The sequence below is a fragment of the Odontesthes bonariensis genome, chromosome 14, assembly GCF_027942865.1.
Source record: "Odontesthes bonariensis isolate fOdoBon6 chromosome 14, fOdoBon6.hap1, whole genome shotgun sequence".
Taxonomy (NCBI): domain Eukaryota; kingdom Metazoa; phylum Chordata; class Actinopteri; order Atheriniformes; family Atherinopsidae; genus Odontesthes; species Odontesthes bonariensis.
In genome coordinates this window covers 1631014-1648095 of record NC_134519.1, presented here as the reverse complement: position 1 = coordinate 1648095, position 17082 = coordinate 1631014, and the positions used below count along the sequence as shown (strand labels likewise).

General features: G+C 43.6%; 1 protein-coding gene across 2 annotated transcripts in view; it reads left to right on the top strand.

Moving 5' to 3' along the window:
• The first annotated feature begins 412 nt into the window (after window positions 1-412).
• LOC142398504 (uncharacterized) overlaps window positions 413-17082 on the top strand; it is a 32083-nt gene continuing 15413 nt past the window's right edge. Inside the window, exons 1-3 of one of the 2 annotated variants that reach the window (XM_075482542.1) lie at window positions 413-723; window positions 6257-6802; window positions 13468-17076. In XM_075482542.1, coding sequence (XP_075338657.1) covers window positions 708-723; window positions 6257-6802; window positions 13468-14699 — 1794 coding nt within the window. In that variant the 5' untranslated portion in view covers window positions 413-707 and the 3' untranslated portion in view covers window positions 14700-17076. Of the gene's footprint in view, window positions 724-6256; window positions 6803-13467; window positions 17077-17082 lie in introns of those variants that run through there. The other variant, XM_075482541.1, reaches the window with a different exon arrangement.

Below are 17082 nucleotides of genomic sequence, written 5' to 3'. Positions count from 1 at the left end.
CGGTAATATGAGAATACACAAATGTGATGTTTTTGGTATTTTGGCAAAGTTTTTGTCACGTTGAGCAAAATGGGTCCAGTGAAATGTAATATTTCTATTGCACATAATCTATTTGAATATGAAAAAGGTATCTCATTATTATCATAATTATGGCATGTGGATCCCAATGATACCTGTCCTTTTAAATATGTGTCTAAATGTTCGCATCACAGAGTCAGTGAGGGTGGAGTTCAGGGTAAACCAAAGAGGAAAACTCCAATCCAAACCACCTGCCTGGAAAGAGTTCAGTTTAAGTGGACAAAAACAACAAGAACTACATTTTTGTGAATTCATTCTTTACTTTTAAGTTTCTAACGCACGTCGCTCCTTTTGTCCCCAGTGAGCTTCCGTAGCTGCAGATTCCCCCCCACACACAGTGCATTGTTGGCTGTGTGTGGAAACGCTGTCGGTGCGCATTCAGCTCCTTCTCGGTGAATCAGTGTTGAAGTCTCCATCTTTGCTGCGTGTTGTTGCTCGTTCATTGGAGCTAGTTGCTGTTTCTCTCAGGTTCTGACCGTCAGCCGGAGTTTCGGAGACGTTTTCAGTTTCTCTGGCCTCCATTTTTACTGTGGCTGCCACCTTGTGTCGAGTGGCAGCTGAAGCTCTGCAGAGACTTTAGCAACCATTTTATTTCTGTTCATGTTGGAGTCGGACGTGCCGAAAGTGAAATGTCTTCTGCTACAGGTAGGTGATCTTTGTGTTGTTGTGTTGGGCTGCAGCTGGATGGACAGATGTCCGACCGACTGAGCTCTGACTGAACGGTTGGACTAGACTCACTTGTTTTCGAGGCACTATGGTGTATTTTAACGGGGAAAGTTCACTTACGGGGAGCCCGAAGTCCCACAGAATAAAACAGCCGTGTAGACACATGAATCAGATGTATTCAGGGCCGGTGTTACAGTTCATCTGGTCAGACCAGCGGTTCAGAGACAGATGTTTGGTCGGCGTCGCTTTTCAGGCCCAATTGTCAAACCAGGAAATCAACATTGTGATAACTTAAATAGGCAAGGAAAGGCATCTTTATTTATATAGCGCATTTCATACCACAGGCAACTCAATGTGCTTTACATAAAGACAAGGCATTTAAAAGATAAAAATTAAAACGCAGTTAAAAGCGATCAAAGAAGAGGGGGAAAAAGAAAAATATAAAAAATAATCATTAATTAATTAATTTGAAAGCGAAGAGTGTAGATAAAATACTTTCAGGTGTCATATGCACAGCTAAATAGAACTGTTTTCAGCCTGGATTTAAACATTGTCAGAGTTGAGGCCCGTCTCACATCTTCTGGAAGACTGTTCCAGATGTTAGGAGCATCAAACTGAAACGCAGCATCGCCTTGTTTAGTCCTGACTCTGGGCCCCAGCAGGAGACCCCTCCCTGAGGTTCTCAGAGCCCGAGTTGGTTCATATGGCTCTAACATGTCAGAAATAAACGACCTCTTTCATAAGAAGAACAACACAACAGGCTCCCCCTATCACAAACTTTGGGAGGTTCCCTCAGGGAAATTGAAATGCCTGCGGCCACCACAAGGAAAGACGGGAGGAGGCTATAGCCGCTTTCGGACAGAGCCGTTCTAAGAACGCAGTTATCAGAACTGTCCTCGAATTTCGTTCTGATAACTGTCCGTCCCCAGCGGAACTGTTTTAATCTGCATTCCCACATGAGTCGGGATCAGGTCGGGACTGATGCGCCGTGCGCAGCCGTCTGCGTCAGTGACGTGTTAGCCGTTAGTCGTTTAGCGCCACATTCAACAACACAACAAAACAAAACAATAATAAACCCGGTAAAAGTAATGAGAGAAGAAAAAACACCACCAAGAAGCTAATATGGAGAGCGGGGAGGCCACCGTGTTCATGGTCTGCATGATGGTGATATTAATCATTGACGATCACATCAGGCGTCTAATATCGAGGCTGGAAGAGCTCACAGAAGCCGCTTTCGGACAGAGTAGTTATAGGAACGCAGTTATCAGAACTGTCCTACTCGAATTTCGTTCTGATAACTGTCCTTCTGTTTCAGTCTGCATTCGCACATGAATCGGGACCAGGTCGGGACTGATGCGCCGCGCGCAGCAGTCTGCGTCAGTGACGTGTTAGCCGTTAGCCGTTTAGCGCCACATTTAACCACAAAACAAAACCCGTAAAAGTAAGGACAGAAGAAAAAACACCACAAAGAAGCTAAAATGGAGAGCGGGGAGGCCACCGTGTTCATGGTCTGCATGATGGTGATATTAATCATGGACATCACATCGGGCGTCTAACATGGAGGCTGGAAGAGCTCACAGAGAGAGTCAGGAGACGATACTTTTTAATTTCATGAAGGAAGAAAGCGGAGAGCAGAGCGCTGCAGACAAAGGAGACAACGTGTAAGTTTAACTTATTAAACACCCGCCGGTTGTGTCTGTGTATTATGAGGAAACATTTCAGCCGTGATAGCATGACATGGGGCGTAGCTACCGACCACCACACACCTCCGTCAGATGCGTTCTATAGAACCATGAAAAGACCCGACCTCGGAGAAGGAGCTAAATAGTTATAGGAACTGAGGGAGATAGCCCCGAGTTCCTGTATGTCCGAACACGGGAGAAAACGGCCCCGCGGATTAAAAGGTTATTAGAACTGCCAAAGGTTCCTACAGTCCGAAAGCGGCTAGAGAGTCAGGAGATACTTTTTCATTTCATGAAGGAAGGAAGGAGAGCAGAGCGCTGCAGACAAATGAGACAACGTGTAAGTTTAACTTATTAAACACCCGCCGGTTCTGTCTGTGTCTTATGAGGAAACATTTCAGCCGTGATAGCATGACATGGGGCGTAGCTACCGACCACCACACACCAGATGCGTTCTATAGAACCATGAAAAGACCCGACCTCAGAGGAGCTAAAATGGTTATAAGAACTGAGGGAGAACGCCCCGAGTTCCTGTATGTCCGAACACGGGAGAAAACGGCCCCGCGGATTAAAAGGTTATTAGAACTGCCAAAGGTTCCTACAGTCCGAAAGCGGCTTTTGTGAGTGGAGATGTGGTGGGGGGGCTGAACCTATTGAAGAAGGTGTTCAGGTCGTTGACTCTCTCCACACCTCCCCCCTCTGGGCTGGTCCTGGCTTTGTGTCCAGTGATGGTTCTAAAACCTTCCCAGACGTCCTGCATGTTGTTGTCCTCCTTGTCGTTGGTCCTGAAGGCCTTCTTCTTCTGCTTGAGGACAGCCTTGACTCCCCGTGTTACCCATGGTTTGTTGTTTGGATAGCACCGAACAGTCTCGGTGGGGCGACCACATCTGCACAGAAGTTGAGGTAGTCTCTGAGACAGTGAGTCATCTCCTCTATGTCCTCACCATGTGCGCCTAGCAGTACATCCCAGTCCGTGGTGTTGTAGCAGTCTCTCAGGGCCTCCTCTGCTTGTGGGGTCCATCTTCTGATGGAGCGTGTGGAGACAGCCAGGGGGGTGCACTGGGGGTGTATGCACACCACTGGGCGTGCGTTCAAAGTGTCCTGGTTGGGAGAAACATGGACCTCTCACTCAGTGGGGTCACATGGCACTGAAGGGATCAGATAATTGGCTAAATTACAATAAGACTGAGTTATTAAGTGCATGTAGACACCTTAATCTGACAAGAAATTGGATTGAATGGAGTTACTCGTGATCGGATTAAGACCCCGAGATAACTGGGTTGAAAGTGTGGTGGAAGTTTTGTCTGAACTCCCTATTAAGGTTTGCTTACCTTCCTATTACATCTGATGAGAAGTGAAATAGAGACTTTTCAATGTTTCTGCTGGCCGGCCACGTGGTTATTTTCTCCTGCAAAAGGGTCAGTCAGCACCAGTCAGCATTCAGGGTGGAGAAAGACCCAGGACAAAGGGAATCAAAAGCATTTATACAGGAGGAAGGGGCTTTGTTCTTTCAGGTGTGTATTCTTCAACTGTCTCCTTGCCACATCCCCCGGGGGAAAGTCTCACGCTTTGGAGAAGGGTGTAGAATCTGGTAACAATGGTCATTTAAATGATTATTGTCTATGTGTTAATCAAGAGACAAGTGGTCTGCAGACATTGGATTTTCAACAAGGTGTCATCTAAGAGACGAATGGTTAGCAGACATCGAATTTACCATAACACAAGTCACAATAAACCTGCTTGTAGACGCTGAAGCACGTGGTGAATCAGACTTTGCGTTCTGCGCATGCTCCAGATGTTTTCCCGGGGTCGTGACCCGGAAGTCAAAGGAGACGATATTCCTGTTGTTGTCGCCGTCAGAAAGAAACAAACAACGCGATGGAGAATGCTCCGTTGGGCATCGCGTTTGTGCAACTAGCAGCTCATCACAGACCAAATGTAGAGGGACGTAGCTTCATCTTGCTCTGCGTTCTCCATCTTTCTCCAACGCCTGAGTTTGTTGTTGTTGTTGGTGGTGAAGAGGTCAACAGGAAGTGGCTCTATTAGCAACAGCTGGAATGGGTACAGCGCCACCTATCATACCGGGGTATGACACGCTTTGTGCCTCTGATCCCATTCATTCACCGCCATATATCCAAGGATAATTACCCTTGCTCAACTCAGTCTTATTGTAATTTAGCCAATTATCTGATCCTTTCAGTGCCATGTAACCCCACTGAGTGTCTCAAAACAGGGGTCCCTTCGACTACACTTAACTAACCTAAACATTTGCACTCTTCCTATAGCTGCCTCTTGATGTTGTACTTGTTTATTGTCTGGTAAATCTTTACTGCTTAAAGACATGGTTGGTAATCCTGTTCAGAAACACATTTTGTAATACTGGGTGAAATGGTCCCTCTATCTTGAGAGTAATCTATAGCCGCTTTCGGACTGTAGGAACCTTTGGCAGTTCTAATAACCTTTTAATCCGCGGGGCCGTTTTCTCCCGTGTTCGGACATACAGGAACTCGGGGCTTTCTCCCTTAGTTCCTATAACTATTTAGCTCCTTCTCCGAGGTCGGGTCTTTTCATGGTTCTATAGAACGATCTGACGGAGGTGTGTGGTGGTCGGTAGCTACGCCCCATGTCATGCTGTCACGGCTGAAATGTTTCCTCATACACGGACACAACCTGCGGGTGTTTAATAAGTTAAACTTACACTGGTCTCATTTGTCTGCAGCGCTCTGCTTTCCTTTCTTCCTTCATGAAATGAAAAAGTATCTCCTGACTCTCTCTGTGAGCTTTTCCAGCCTCGATATTAGACGCCTGATGTGATTGTCCATGATTAATATCACCATCATGCAGACCATAAACACAGTGGCCTCCCCGCTCTCCATATTAGCTTCTTGGTGGTGTTTTTTCTACTCTCCTTACTTTTACCGTTTTGTTTTGTGTTTGAATGTAGCGGCTAACGGCTAACACGTCACTGAAGCAGACGCGCGCAGGCGCATCAGTCCCTATCAGGTCCCGACTCATGTGCGAATGCAGACTGAAACAGTTCCGCTGGGGAAGGATAGTTATCAGAACGAAATTCGAGGAGGGTAGTTCTGATAACTACTTTCTTAGAACGGTCTGTCCGAAAGCGGCTTATACATGATGTATTTAGAAAAGGGGCTGAAAATAATGAGACCTCTGTGGCAGCTGCAGGACTGACAAAAAGTTGACCAATCCAAACTCCTCGGGCCGAGGACAAAAAAACGAGAAACCGGTCAGATGCCTTCATGTCTAGTTCTGCCCGTTCTGCCTACGCCCCCCTCTGTTGGCTCCTTCCTCCGTGCGCACGAGATTTCACCGGTGCCGAAAATAACTTAATGTGGTTGCAATGGCAGAGAAAATGCAGCCAAAACTACCATTACTTGTAACGGCTCGCCCTGCTAAAAGGGGAAGATAAAGATAGCCGGAAGCCGACGGCTGAGTCCCACCATCAGATGCGCGTTCAAGTTTGTGGGGGCGTGGCTTTCGATGGAGCACTGAGGGGAAGGGGGTGGAGCTTAGCAGAAGTGCCCCTTTCAAATCTTGCTAACTCTCTTGCTAGCTCTCCAGGGTTACTAACCATGCCTTTAATTACCTTCTTATATTTGTCAGCTCATTCCTTTTGATTGACTCTCTACTTTCCTAGTTTGACTTGACAATAGTTTATTAGGTTTGACTGAGTCAGATTGGTTTTGTACAATTGTTGTTAAAAAGCAGCATGACACAAACACATTCAGTTGCCACTTGATTACTGCAAAGCAGTGCATGTGTGAAAGTTGCCTCAGTAAAATTTTGCTTGTGTTCATTTGTCCCTCCAGAACTCCCACTACAACATGTCTGTAAAGAGGAGGAGGTTCTCTTTGATCAGCAGTTCTGTAACGAGGAGAGGAATTCAACTCTGAACCAGGAGGAACCAGAACCTCCACAGATGAAACAGGAACAGGTGGAACCAGATCCTCCACAGATTAAACAGGAACAGGAGGAACCAGATCCCCCACAGATTAAACAGGAACAGGAGGAACCAGATCCTCCACAGATGAAACGGGAACAGGAGGAACCAGATCCTCCACAGATGAAACAGGAACAGGAGGAACCAGATCCCCCACAGATTAAACAGGAAGAGGAGGAACCAGATCCCCCACAGATTAAACAGGAACAGGAAAACCTCTGCATCAGTCAGGAAGGAGAGCAGCTTGCACTGAAGCAGGAGAATGATCATTTTATGTTGCTTCAATGCGAAATCAAATCTGAAGAAACATCTGGAGTTTCTGAAACCTACGTTATCCAGAATGAGGCAGAGATTGATCGTCAGTGCGGACTGCTGGATATCAGCTGGAAACCCCAAATAAAGCTCCACACAGCAGGTAAAGAACACTGTGATGGGCTGAGTGAACTCACACAGGAATATGACTCATGGAGGATCCTAATCAGAGCTCTACAGTTAAATGTATAAATATTCAGTCTTCTTCATATATATCCAATAAAACGGGAAACAGCTGCAGTGATTTCCTGAAACATGATCAAACATGAATATTACCACAGAATGAGGCAGAACCAGAGTTTGTTCAGTTCTGAGCAGCTTTAAAGTGAATATCTGAGCTCCTTTCTCCTCCGACACAACCTGAACCCTCTCAGACGAGCTTTCTGTCCTTTCTTTAAGAAGTCTTCAGGAATAGTTCTCCAGGCTTCTTGAAGGACATCCCAAAGCTCTTCTTTGGATGTGGGCTGCCTTTTGTTCCGTTCTCTGCCAAGATGATCCCACACTACTTCAGTAATGTTGAGCTCCGGGCTCTGGGGAGGATTCATCCCTCCATCAGACCTGCTGCCACTGATTTTCAGCCCACTTCTTGTGTCCTTTGACACAGCTCAGCCTTTTCTCCCTGTTTCCCTTCCTTAAGAACGGCTTCTTGACAGCCACCCTTCCATGGAGCCCATTTCTGATGAGGCTTGGGCCAACAGCAGATGGATCAGCTGAAGGTCCAGATGCATCTCTCAGCTCCTGTGTCAGGTCTTTGCTGGATTTTTTCCTCTTTCTTAAGGACATCACTTTCAGATCCAGTTCATCTGCTGGAGATAGTTCTTTAGGCCTGACACTTCTTCTTTTGTCCTCCACTTGTCCAGTTTCCTCAAATGTTTTAAGGACACACTGCACACCATGCTGAGATATGCCAAGTTTTCAGCTAACAGCTCTTTGGGAATCACCTTGTTGCTACAGAAATCCTATTTTCTGTCCCGTCAAATTCTGTTATCTTTGCTATTTTTCATAGATGCAACTAAAGACAAGTAAAAATTGGGACTGAAATACAGCTCCTTAAGACTATGTGTCAGAATGTCTCTCTGCTCTGATAAAATCCTGATTTTATAACCACAGCCTCATCTGACAATATCACCATTCACAGCGTGGTGGGGATACAAACCTTGGTTCGGGTAGGGGGTAATGAAAGTATAGAGGGTGCCAGAGGTGGAGGCATGACAAGACACACTAGCAGATTCAGCAGACAAACCCACCTAAACAGTACTATAATCACTAAAAATGCCATCAAAAACAAGGCCATACAGGCCAACTCACCTAAAATGGCCGTTTTGATTTCAAAAGGCTCACATGGGCCACACCCTCCACTGAAATATTCCGAATTTCTTCCTTGCTTCTTCCAAGAGTCTGTTTACTCTAACTGTCTTTTTAACTTTCTCCCCCTCTTGAACAAACTGAATTGCCACTCTCTTCACCTTGGACCCTCCTAAGTTTACCTGCCTCCTAAGTTTATCTTCAATACCTGCAGCTAAGCTTCTTAATACTTGGTCATGTCGCCATGTATACCGGCCTTGTGACAGACTAACCTTACAATCTGACAAAATATGCCTTAGAGTTGCAATACCTGAACATAACGAGCATAACGGGTCTCCATTTACCCAGAGTTTTAGGTTCTGGGGAGTTGGCAATACATCATATGTTGCCCCTATCAAAAATCTAATACTCCTTTCCTCCATACTCCACAGTTCTTTCCAACTAAGCTTTTTCTTCTCTACACCTTCCCAATTCAACCACCGTCCCTGCTTAGCCTGAGCCACTGCCTTTTCACCCCTTAACATTTCCTCCTGTCTACGAACCTGCTCAACAACTAGCTTTCTCTTCTCCTTGGGACCTGCTCTACTCCACACTGGTTTGCCTGGGCCAAGCCCCAAGCCTCCCCGGCCTATTTGCACATTACCCACAATCTCTGCATGTCTAAGAGTTGCTTCTGCCTCCTGAGCTGCCATTCTTGGTTTCCACTTCCTCCCCTTGGTTGGGTTTGGAACCATCTTACTAAATACCACATCTTTACTCCCAGCTAACAGGAGCTCTGTCCTAACTTTAGTACATTTAAACTCCTCTACTAGACTAGATACTGGGAGCTGGAGTATGCCTTTCCCATACAGTGCCACAGTACTTAAGCATCTAGGAACACCTAGCCACTTCCTAATGTAAATGTTAACTAATCTTTCCATTTTTTTCTGCAACACATAATGGAATCTCATACACAGACAGTTATCACATCAACCTAGGAAACAATCCAAACTGCACGACACCAGAGCTTCAACTTTCCTGGAAGCCCTGATTTATCTCTTCTATTCAGTCCCTCAGCAACATCTTTCTGAAACTGCACTGCCTGCTCTCCATCATTCATGTCTGCCTGGTACCACCTGCCTAAACTCTTTACTGCCTTTTCCCTAATTATTGGAATGTTTTCTTCATCTATTACAAACTTTCTATCACTTAATTTCCCTCTACTTATTGAGATACTTCTAGACTTAGGAGGTTTGATTTTCATACCAGCCCACTTCAGATTTTTATTAAAGGCCCACTTCCATCATCATTTCATTAATACTGCTGTGTTCACCATTGTTATTGAATGCATTAGGCGTCAGTTCTGTTTAAAAAAAACGTTATGGTTGCTTTGTTTCAAGCTTGAGAGGGTGTCAGTGATGTTGGCGGCGGATGTGGATGCGGCGGCGGTAGCCTCCTCCTCCAACCGAGGTCTTTTAGATGGCCGATGGTGAACGGGCCTGATGGGTGTGGAGGACTGAGGGCCCCATGGTGCATCAGAAGTGCCTACTCTTCTACTTTCATACATTTTTGTGTCTCTGACACAATCAAATTGGAAACCTAAAGTCAATAAAATGTGTGTTACTGTCAGTAGACACTATACAATTTCACATAATGCAATGACATAACATACAGAACATACAGCGCCTGGGATGTGCTCTGGAAGACAGAAAGAAAACAAGTAGGGCCTACACATGAATAGGAATAACAATGTAGAGTGTAAACGGCAATAACAACACCTAGATGAGCTGTAGTGGTCGTTTTGGAACAGTTCAAACACAGATTTAGAAAGGGTACACGTGTGTTATTTGGAAATGACCATCCTTGAGATGAAAACTACCGCGTCCGTCTCTGAGGCAGTAGTGCTATGCTAGTGATGCTCTGATCGATCGGCTGCCGATCACGATCGGCCGATAATGCCCAAAAATGCCGGAAAAATATGCCGATCAAAAAACCGATCACGTGACGTAAATTACTAGCTTTTTTTTTTTTTTTTTTGACTTAAATTACTAGCGACCACTTTCTAATGTGGTACGTGACGTGTGTACAGAACCGACAGGCAAAACCTCTGCAGTGCATCTCGACAACATGACCTCTCCTGTCTGGAATTTCTTCAAAGTGTGTCAGAAAGATGTGAAACTTACTGCGGTCACGCCATCTGCGCTTCGGAGAGGCACGGTCGCGCTAGCTACACTTGAAAATCGAGTGCCTGTTTACATCGCGTTGTACGGTAAAGCGTGTGAGTGGATTTATGGTGCATTCAAGTGCACCCCGTAAACTCAGAAATCTATGTCGAAGTTGATTTTTCATTTGTTGGAATACATACACCTGTCATTACTTGGTTGTTTTTTTACTACATTCTTTTTAATGATTAAAACAAAATGATAGAACAAAATTATTGAAGCATATTCAGAATCAAACTCATTTCTGCATAGTCAGATTTGAAAACTTCATTTAGAACCAAATCAAAATGTTCTCTGCTAGATGAAAGGCATGGAAATGTCAGATTCCTTCCGTGATCGGCAATCGGGCAGATCATGATTTTGGTGATCGGTCCAAAAAATGCTGATCGGAGCATCACTATGCTATGCGGCCATGTTGAAAGCATTGGCCTTCTAAAGTGCATCAGTTAATGTTCTGTCGTTGTACAGCAGACTAAAGCCAATCACCCGAGTAGCCCAAATGCCCACACTAACCAAAGCTTTGCCACTATTTTGTTAAATCGAACCATAAACGAAAGGAGGGGGTAAACATTCTAAGTAAGTAAGTAAGACATGTTAGAGAGAGCAAGCAACACTTGCAAAGACAAAGCAAATAACAATAAGACGAAAAATAAACCTAATTGTTGTATTTGAATAGGCCATTAGCCTAATAGAGTGCATGGAGTTATCGGGGTGCAGTTGCTCAAAAAAGGCTAAGTTGCACAAAACATTCTCGTTTTTTTTTTTTTTTTCTTAACCTAGCTTTGTAAAACAACTAGCAGGCTGGTGTAAACATACACACCAGTCACTGTGGCTGTGATCAGGCCCGCCGATAGGGGGGGACAAACGGGTATTTTATCCCTTGCCCAGGAATGCGGGGGGGCCCCAAAAAAAAAAAAGGAATATGCGCATTAGTCCGCAGATATGTCCAAATGTTTCAGGCACGCACGCCAATCAGGCTGAATTGATTTGAGAATCATCCCCTGTCAGCTGAGTGACAGCCAGTGTAACGCGGCTCTGGTTTAACCTTATTTTGTTTAAAATAAGCCAGTATAGACATGGCAACGTGTGAAATTGCCATTTAGATAGAGTTGAATGTAACGAATGGGTTATAAACGTGACGTTTTGGGGTAGCCTGTAACTTTCGTTTAGACTGATTTAACTTGACACTCGCCAGATGAATGGGCTCCGCCTTGTTCCCCGAACATTCTCAGAAAGTTCAGCAGACATACACGCGGGTCTGGCGATAAATAAAAGTAACCTTAACATGATCCCCTTGGTCAAGTGAAAAATGGTTGATGAAATGTGCAGTTTATGAGCTCTAAATTAATAAAATAGCGTGAGTTTTATTGTGGTAGGATTTTGAAAGCCATAACTCCACTCAGTCCATATCCAGGCAAAGTGGTAAATAATCCTTTTGGTTTATCCGCAATAAATGAGAGACTGGGAAAGTAGAGGTGGGTGTGGGTGGGTTGCTACGGAGGGGGGGGGGCCCATTCAGAGAATTTTGTCCCGGGCCCAGCCAAACCTGTCAGCGGCCCTGGCTGTGATAGCCATCTGTACCCATAACACAGGCTGCCACGGAATGAAATTAACATGCTGTGTTTGTAACAAAAACTTGGATGCAAAAGTTAACAATCAACGACTTACCGCCTGTGGGGTGGTGCCTGTTCTTCGTGATAGTATAGACCCAGGTCGTAGAAACAGCTTTGTAGCAAAACCCCTGCTGTACGCGCCCAAGTCTGTGAAGTCGCTGTCCAGGAAATGTGTGGAACACAACACTAGCGTCTTGTTATACTTCGCTAGTTGTGATATTCCATAGATGAACTCCAGCCATCTCTTCCTATCATCCTCATTCTTGGGCAACATATGCATCAACGATGCTTTATTGCCACAGATCGCACACGAACGAGTATGTTCCGCCATGCTAATAAACAGTTAGCTGATTAGCTTCTCAACTCCGCAGGCAGCCAGTCGCGTGTGTCTTCACTACTACTTCTAATTATCCATTCCGTCCGAGGGGGGCGGGTTTCCCATGGGCGGGCATAATCCCAAGTGGGCAACGCCTTTTTTCAGAGTGACGTAAATTGTATAGGCTCTTTCTGATTCGCTCCTGGCTCTGCGTTGTTTATGTAAATTCGGGAACACATTCTGTGGACGTGACGCACCACTTGGAAGCGTAATATCTGTATGTATCTAGGGGTGACCCTCCCTTTTTCAGAAGGAGTGAGTAAAACCGTTTTTTAGTGAAAGTTGGCCTTTAAGTCTCTCAGGTATTCTCTTCATACATGGCAATGTTAGTCACCAACGTCATATCATCCATGTATGCCCTAATTGGTGTAAGGCGCATGCCATCCTGACGTCTCTCTCCACCTACAACCCACTTGGAAGCTCTAATTATTATCTCCATGGCCATTGTAAATGCTAATGGTGAAATCGTACATCCTGCCATAATGCCTATTTCTAGCTTCTGCCAACCTGTTGTGAAACCTGCTGTATTTAGGCACAGTCTAATATCCTGAAAATATGCTCTTACTAAGTTAACAACTACTACGGGCACTTGAAAATAATCAAACACTTTCCAAATAAGGCTATGTGGCACTGAGCCAAATGCATTTGCTGGATCCAGACATATGACATGCAAGTCTTTTTTTTCAATCTTGGCTGTCTGAATCTGATGCCAAATCATGCTAGTGTGCTCTAAACACAATGCAAAATCTGGTATTCCTGCCCTCTGCACAGTAGTATCTATTAAGCTATTCTTTTCTAAATAACGAGCTAATCTCTTTGAAACCACAATAAAGAAAATCTTCCCCTCTACATTTAGGAGAGAGATCATCCGGAACTGACTTAGGTCCGAAGACTCTTTCTCCTTTGGAATAAGGACGCCTCCTACCCTACACCATGCTCTAGGAATAAACTGTTTCTCCCAAACTATTCTTAATTGCCTCCACAAAAACTTTAGGATATCAGGTGCACTTTTATAAACATGGTAGGGGACTCCATTTGGCCCTGGGGCCAAAGAAACCTTTGCACGCCAGGTTTAACCAGTAACAATCGACAGCAAGAAAACGTGGAAAATTTTGTCACATATACTCAAATAAAAATTTACTTTTCTTTTTTACATATGTAAGTGACATTTTTATACAGTGCTGCTCTGACCTTTAAAACTATAATATTATTTACTAATTTTTCTTTTTGTAAATCAATACTAACCTTTTATGCTGGCTTTTTGTCTCTTCAGACCACACCCCGCAACATGTCTATAATGGCGATGAGTTTCTCACTGAACAACAGCTTTGTAACCAGGACAGGAATACGAGTCTGGATCAAGAGGAACCAGAACTACCGCATACTACAGAGAATGTGGAGGATCTGTGCATTAGTCGGGAAGGAGAGCAGCTTATACTGAAGCAGGAGACTGATTGCTTTATGGTGACTCCTTCCTGTGAGGAAAGTGATTTTTGTGTACCAGAATCAAACAGTTACCAGCTGCAAAGTAGAAGTTTGACAAATCACATAAGAACTCCCACAGATGAGAAGCCATATTGTAAAGAATGTGGTAAATATTTCAGACAAAATAGTGACTTGTTGTATCACATGAAAACCCACAAAGAAGAGAGGCCTTTTTCTTGTAAAATATGTGGGAAATACTTTAGAACAAGTACTAGCTTATTGTGCCACATGAGCAAACACACAGGCGAGAAGCCATATTCTTGCAAAATATGTGGGAAAAGTTTCAGGGTAAAATGTGAATTGGTGTACCACATGAGAACTCACACAGGTGAGAAGCCATATTCTTGCAAAACGTGTGGAAAAAGTTTTCGTTCGAGTTGCCATTTAGTGCGCCACATGAGAACTCACACAGGTGAGAAGCCACATTGTTGTAAAATATGTGGGAAATGTTTCAGTTTAAGTGATCGTTTAGTCTGCCACATGAGAACTCACACAGGTGAGAAGCCATATTCTTGCAAAGCATGTGGAAAGAGTTTCAGTCAAAATAGTACCTTGTTAAACCACATGAGAACTCACACAGGTGAGAAGCCATATTCTTGCAAAACATGTGGAAAATGTTTCACTATAAATGATCATTTGGTGTGCCACATGAGAACTCATACAGGGGAGAAGCCATATTCTTGTAAATTATGTGGTAGGAGTTTCAGTAGAAATAGTACTTTGTTGAACCACACAAGAACTCACACAGGCGAGAAGCCTTATTCTTGCAATATATGTGGAAAAAGTTTCAGTGTAAATGGTAGCTTGTGGTGCCACATGCGAAAGCACACAGGTGACAAGCCGTATTCTTGCAAAATATGTGGAAAAGATTTCTGTGTAAGATATCATTTAGTGTGTCACATGAGAATTCACTCAGGCGAAAAGCCTTATTCTTGCAAATTATGTGGGAAAAACTTCAGACTAAATGGGCATTTGTTGAGCCACATGAGAACTCACACAGGTAAAAAGTCAAACGATTGAAACATCTGCAGTGAAAACATGATGAAAATGGCATTTTAAGGTAAAAGGTTGAGGTTTGAAATGATTCCAGCTACCATGCCCTACACCGAGGAGGCAGAGTTTGAACACTTGAAGACTCTCTCATTACCGTTGCTGAGGTAAATTAAACACTTCCCTGCAGCAGAGCACCAAAGGTGGACGTGATTGACCCCAAGTACTGAAGGCTCTAAAGACTTGAGTTTTTTCTTCCTTTTTGAACAAGTCCAAAGGAGTACGTCAAAAGTTAAACTGGAAAATAATTAAAAGTGGTGATTCCCAGTCCGTTCAACATCAGCTTTACCAGGATCAAAAAACAATTTCATTCACTAAAAAATCTTGCAGTAACTCTGTCACTGCATCTTGAAGTGAAGTCTTGGTAGGGGCTCTACGCTGACCTAAGCACAGAAGTGAACACGTTTAGTTCAGAAGATAACAATAAAAACTGAGCTGCAACATAGATGTAAAGTCGAAGCAGCAGACGAATATTAGCTTGGTATTCCTCTCATTGTCCTGCTCAACGTGTCAGAGCTGCATATACAATCACCTAATGCGACTGAAGAGTTTTAACAGAGTTTGCAGCTGCATTTAAAGCTGTCGAGTGTTTCAATATCATCAATTGGCATTTGTAGATTCCACTGAAACAACATTTACAAATCCTATTTGTTTCACCAGTTATTAAATATCAGTTAATATTTGTAAATAGGTTGGCACTGTAGTGAGCATTCACAATCACTCACTGTTGTTTAAAGCTAGTGGTGATTTTAGGACATGGGTTTACTGGGAAAATGAGACTGATCTGTTTTTATTGTGGCTGTGGAAATTTCTTACAAGTTCTTAGCGAGAACATGGATAGAACTTCCTGTAGAACTAGCCCTGAACCAGCACTGCAACTGCTTTGGGGGAAATGTTGATTTCAAAGTACTATTATTAAAGGAGCTCAGTCTAGTACTAGAGCTACTGATGCATTTGACGTCGGATGGCTGGTTTAACGCGCTGCCTGTCCTGGCTTGCTGCTCTCCTACTGTGTCTAAATGAATTTCCACGCCGTTTCTTGCAGTTGCCACCAGTGGATTTATTCTTTCATAAATGTTAACTAACTAACAAACAAACAAACAACGGCATGACGAGCGCCTCGCGCCACAGCGGTCAAAACCGTTTGCCGTTCCGGGTCAAAACACCTGACAAACGAGTGCACAAGACTTCTATATGCACCTGAGACCCACTGGTGACAGCACAGCGACCCCACACACATACAGAGTACATTACACCCTTGACTTAGGACACCAACACAACACATTTAGCTCCTACAACTATGAATGGTACTAATTAATCAATTTTACTTGTATTTGAACAAACTTTTTAGTTTTATACTCCTTTTTTATTTATCTATGTGAAAGTTAACCCCCTTATCTTTCTGTTTATCATCACTGTAATAAACTGACATTTTCAGCTCAAAACTCCTTCATTCATTCTTTATTCTGACCCCATGTAAAAGATTAAGAGACAGTCCCTCACATTCATATTGAATGAAATGAAATGTGGGGCTTGGTGGTGTGGTGGTAAGCACCGTCACCTCTCAGCTGAGGGTTCCAGGTTCTAATCCCAGCTGGTTCTTTCTGTCTGGAGTTTGCATGTTCTCTCGTGTATGGGTGGGCTTCCTCCCATCACCCATCACTGACAGTGAGTGTGAGCGTGCATGGTTGTGACTCGTTTGTCTTTGTGTGGCCCTGTGATGGACTGGTGACCTGTACAGGTGTTCCCCACCTGACAGCTGGGATAGGCTCCAGCCCCCCTGTGACACTAAATTGGATTAAGCGGGAATAGAAAATGGATGGATGGATGAAATGTGATTTGTATTCATAAAATTGTATTTTGAAACTTAATGTCAATGATTTGTTCATTGGTTTGTTATCTGAGTAAAATTTAGCTGTTGGACAGATTGTGGAATCATTTTATGCACATGTGACTATATGTCCTGATGTTATCTTTGTGTTGTAAAATGTCCTGTATAAATAAAATTTATTTTGGGTGCTGGTTTTTCAAACAGATTGATGAAATTATTTTTAGAACTATGAGAATCATCAGCTTAAGTGGAAGTACTTACAGTGATCAGAACGTGGTGTTTGCTGATCTCATGTATTGATTCAACAATAAATCTTTGTAAAGTGATGTCAGAATACGAGATTCACACTGAAGTCTGTAGTCATGATCTGTGGTTCTACTGGATTTTTTGTTTGCTTTAAATCAAATTTTATTATAGAAGTGCTAACATCTGTGGCACAGATCAGAAATTCCACAAGAATGAAAGGTATTTGACAACTTGGAAAATGCAGCTATTCTGAGCAATGTTTTGGCTCTGTCACAA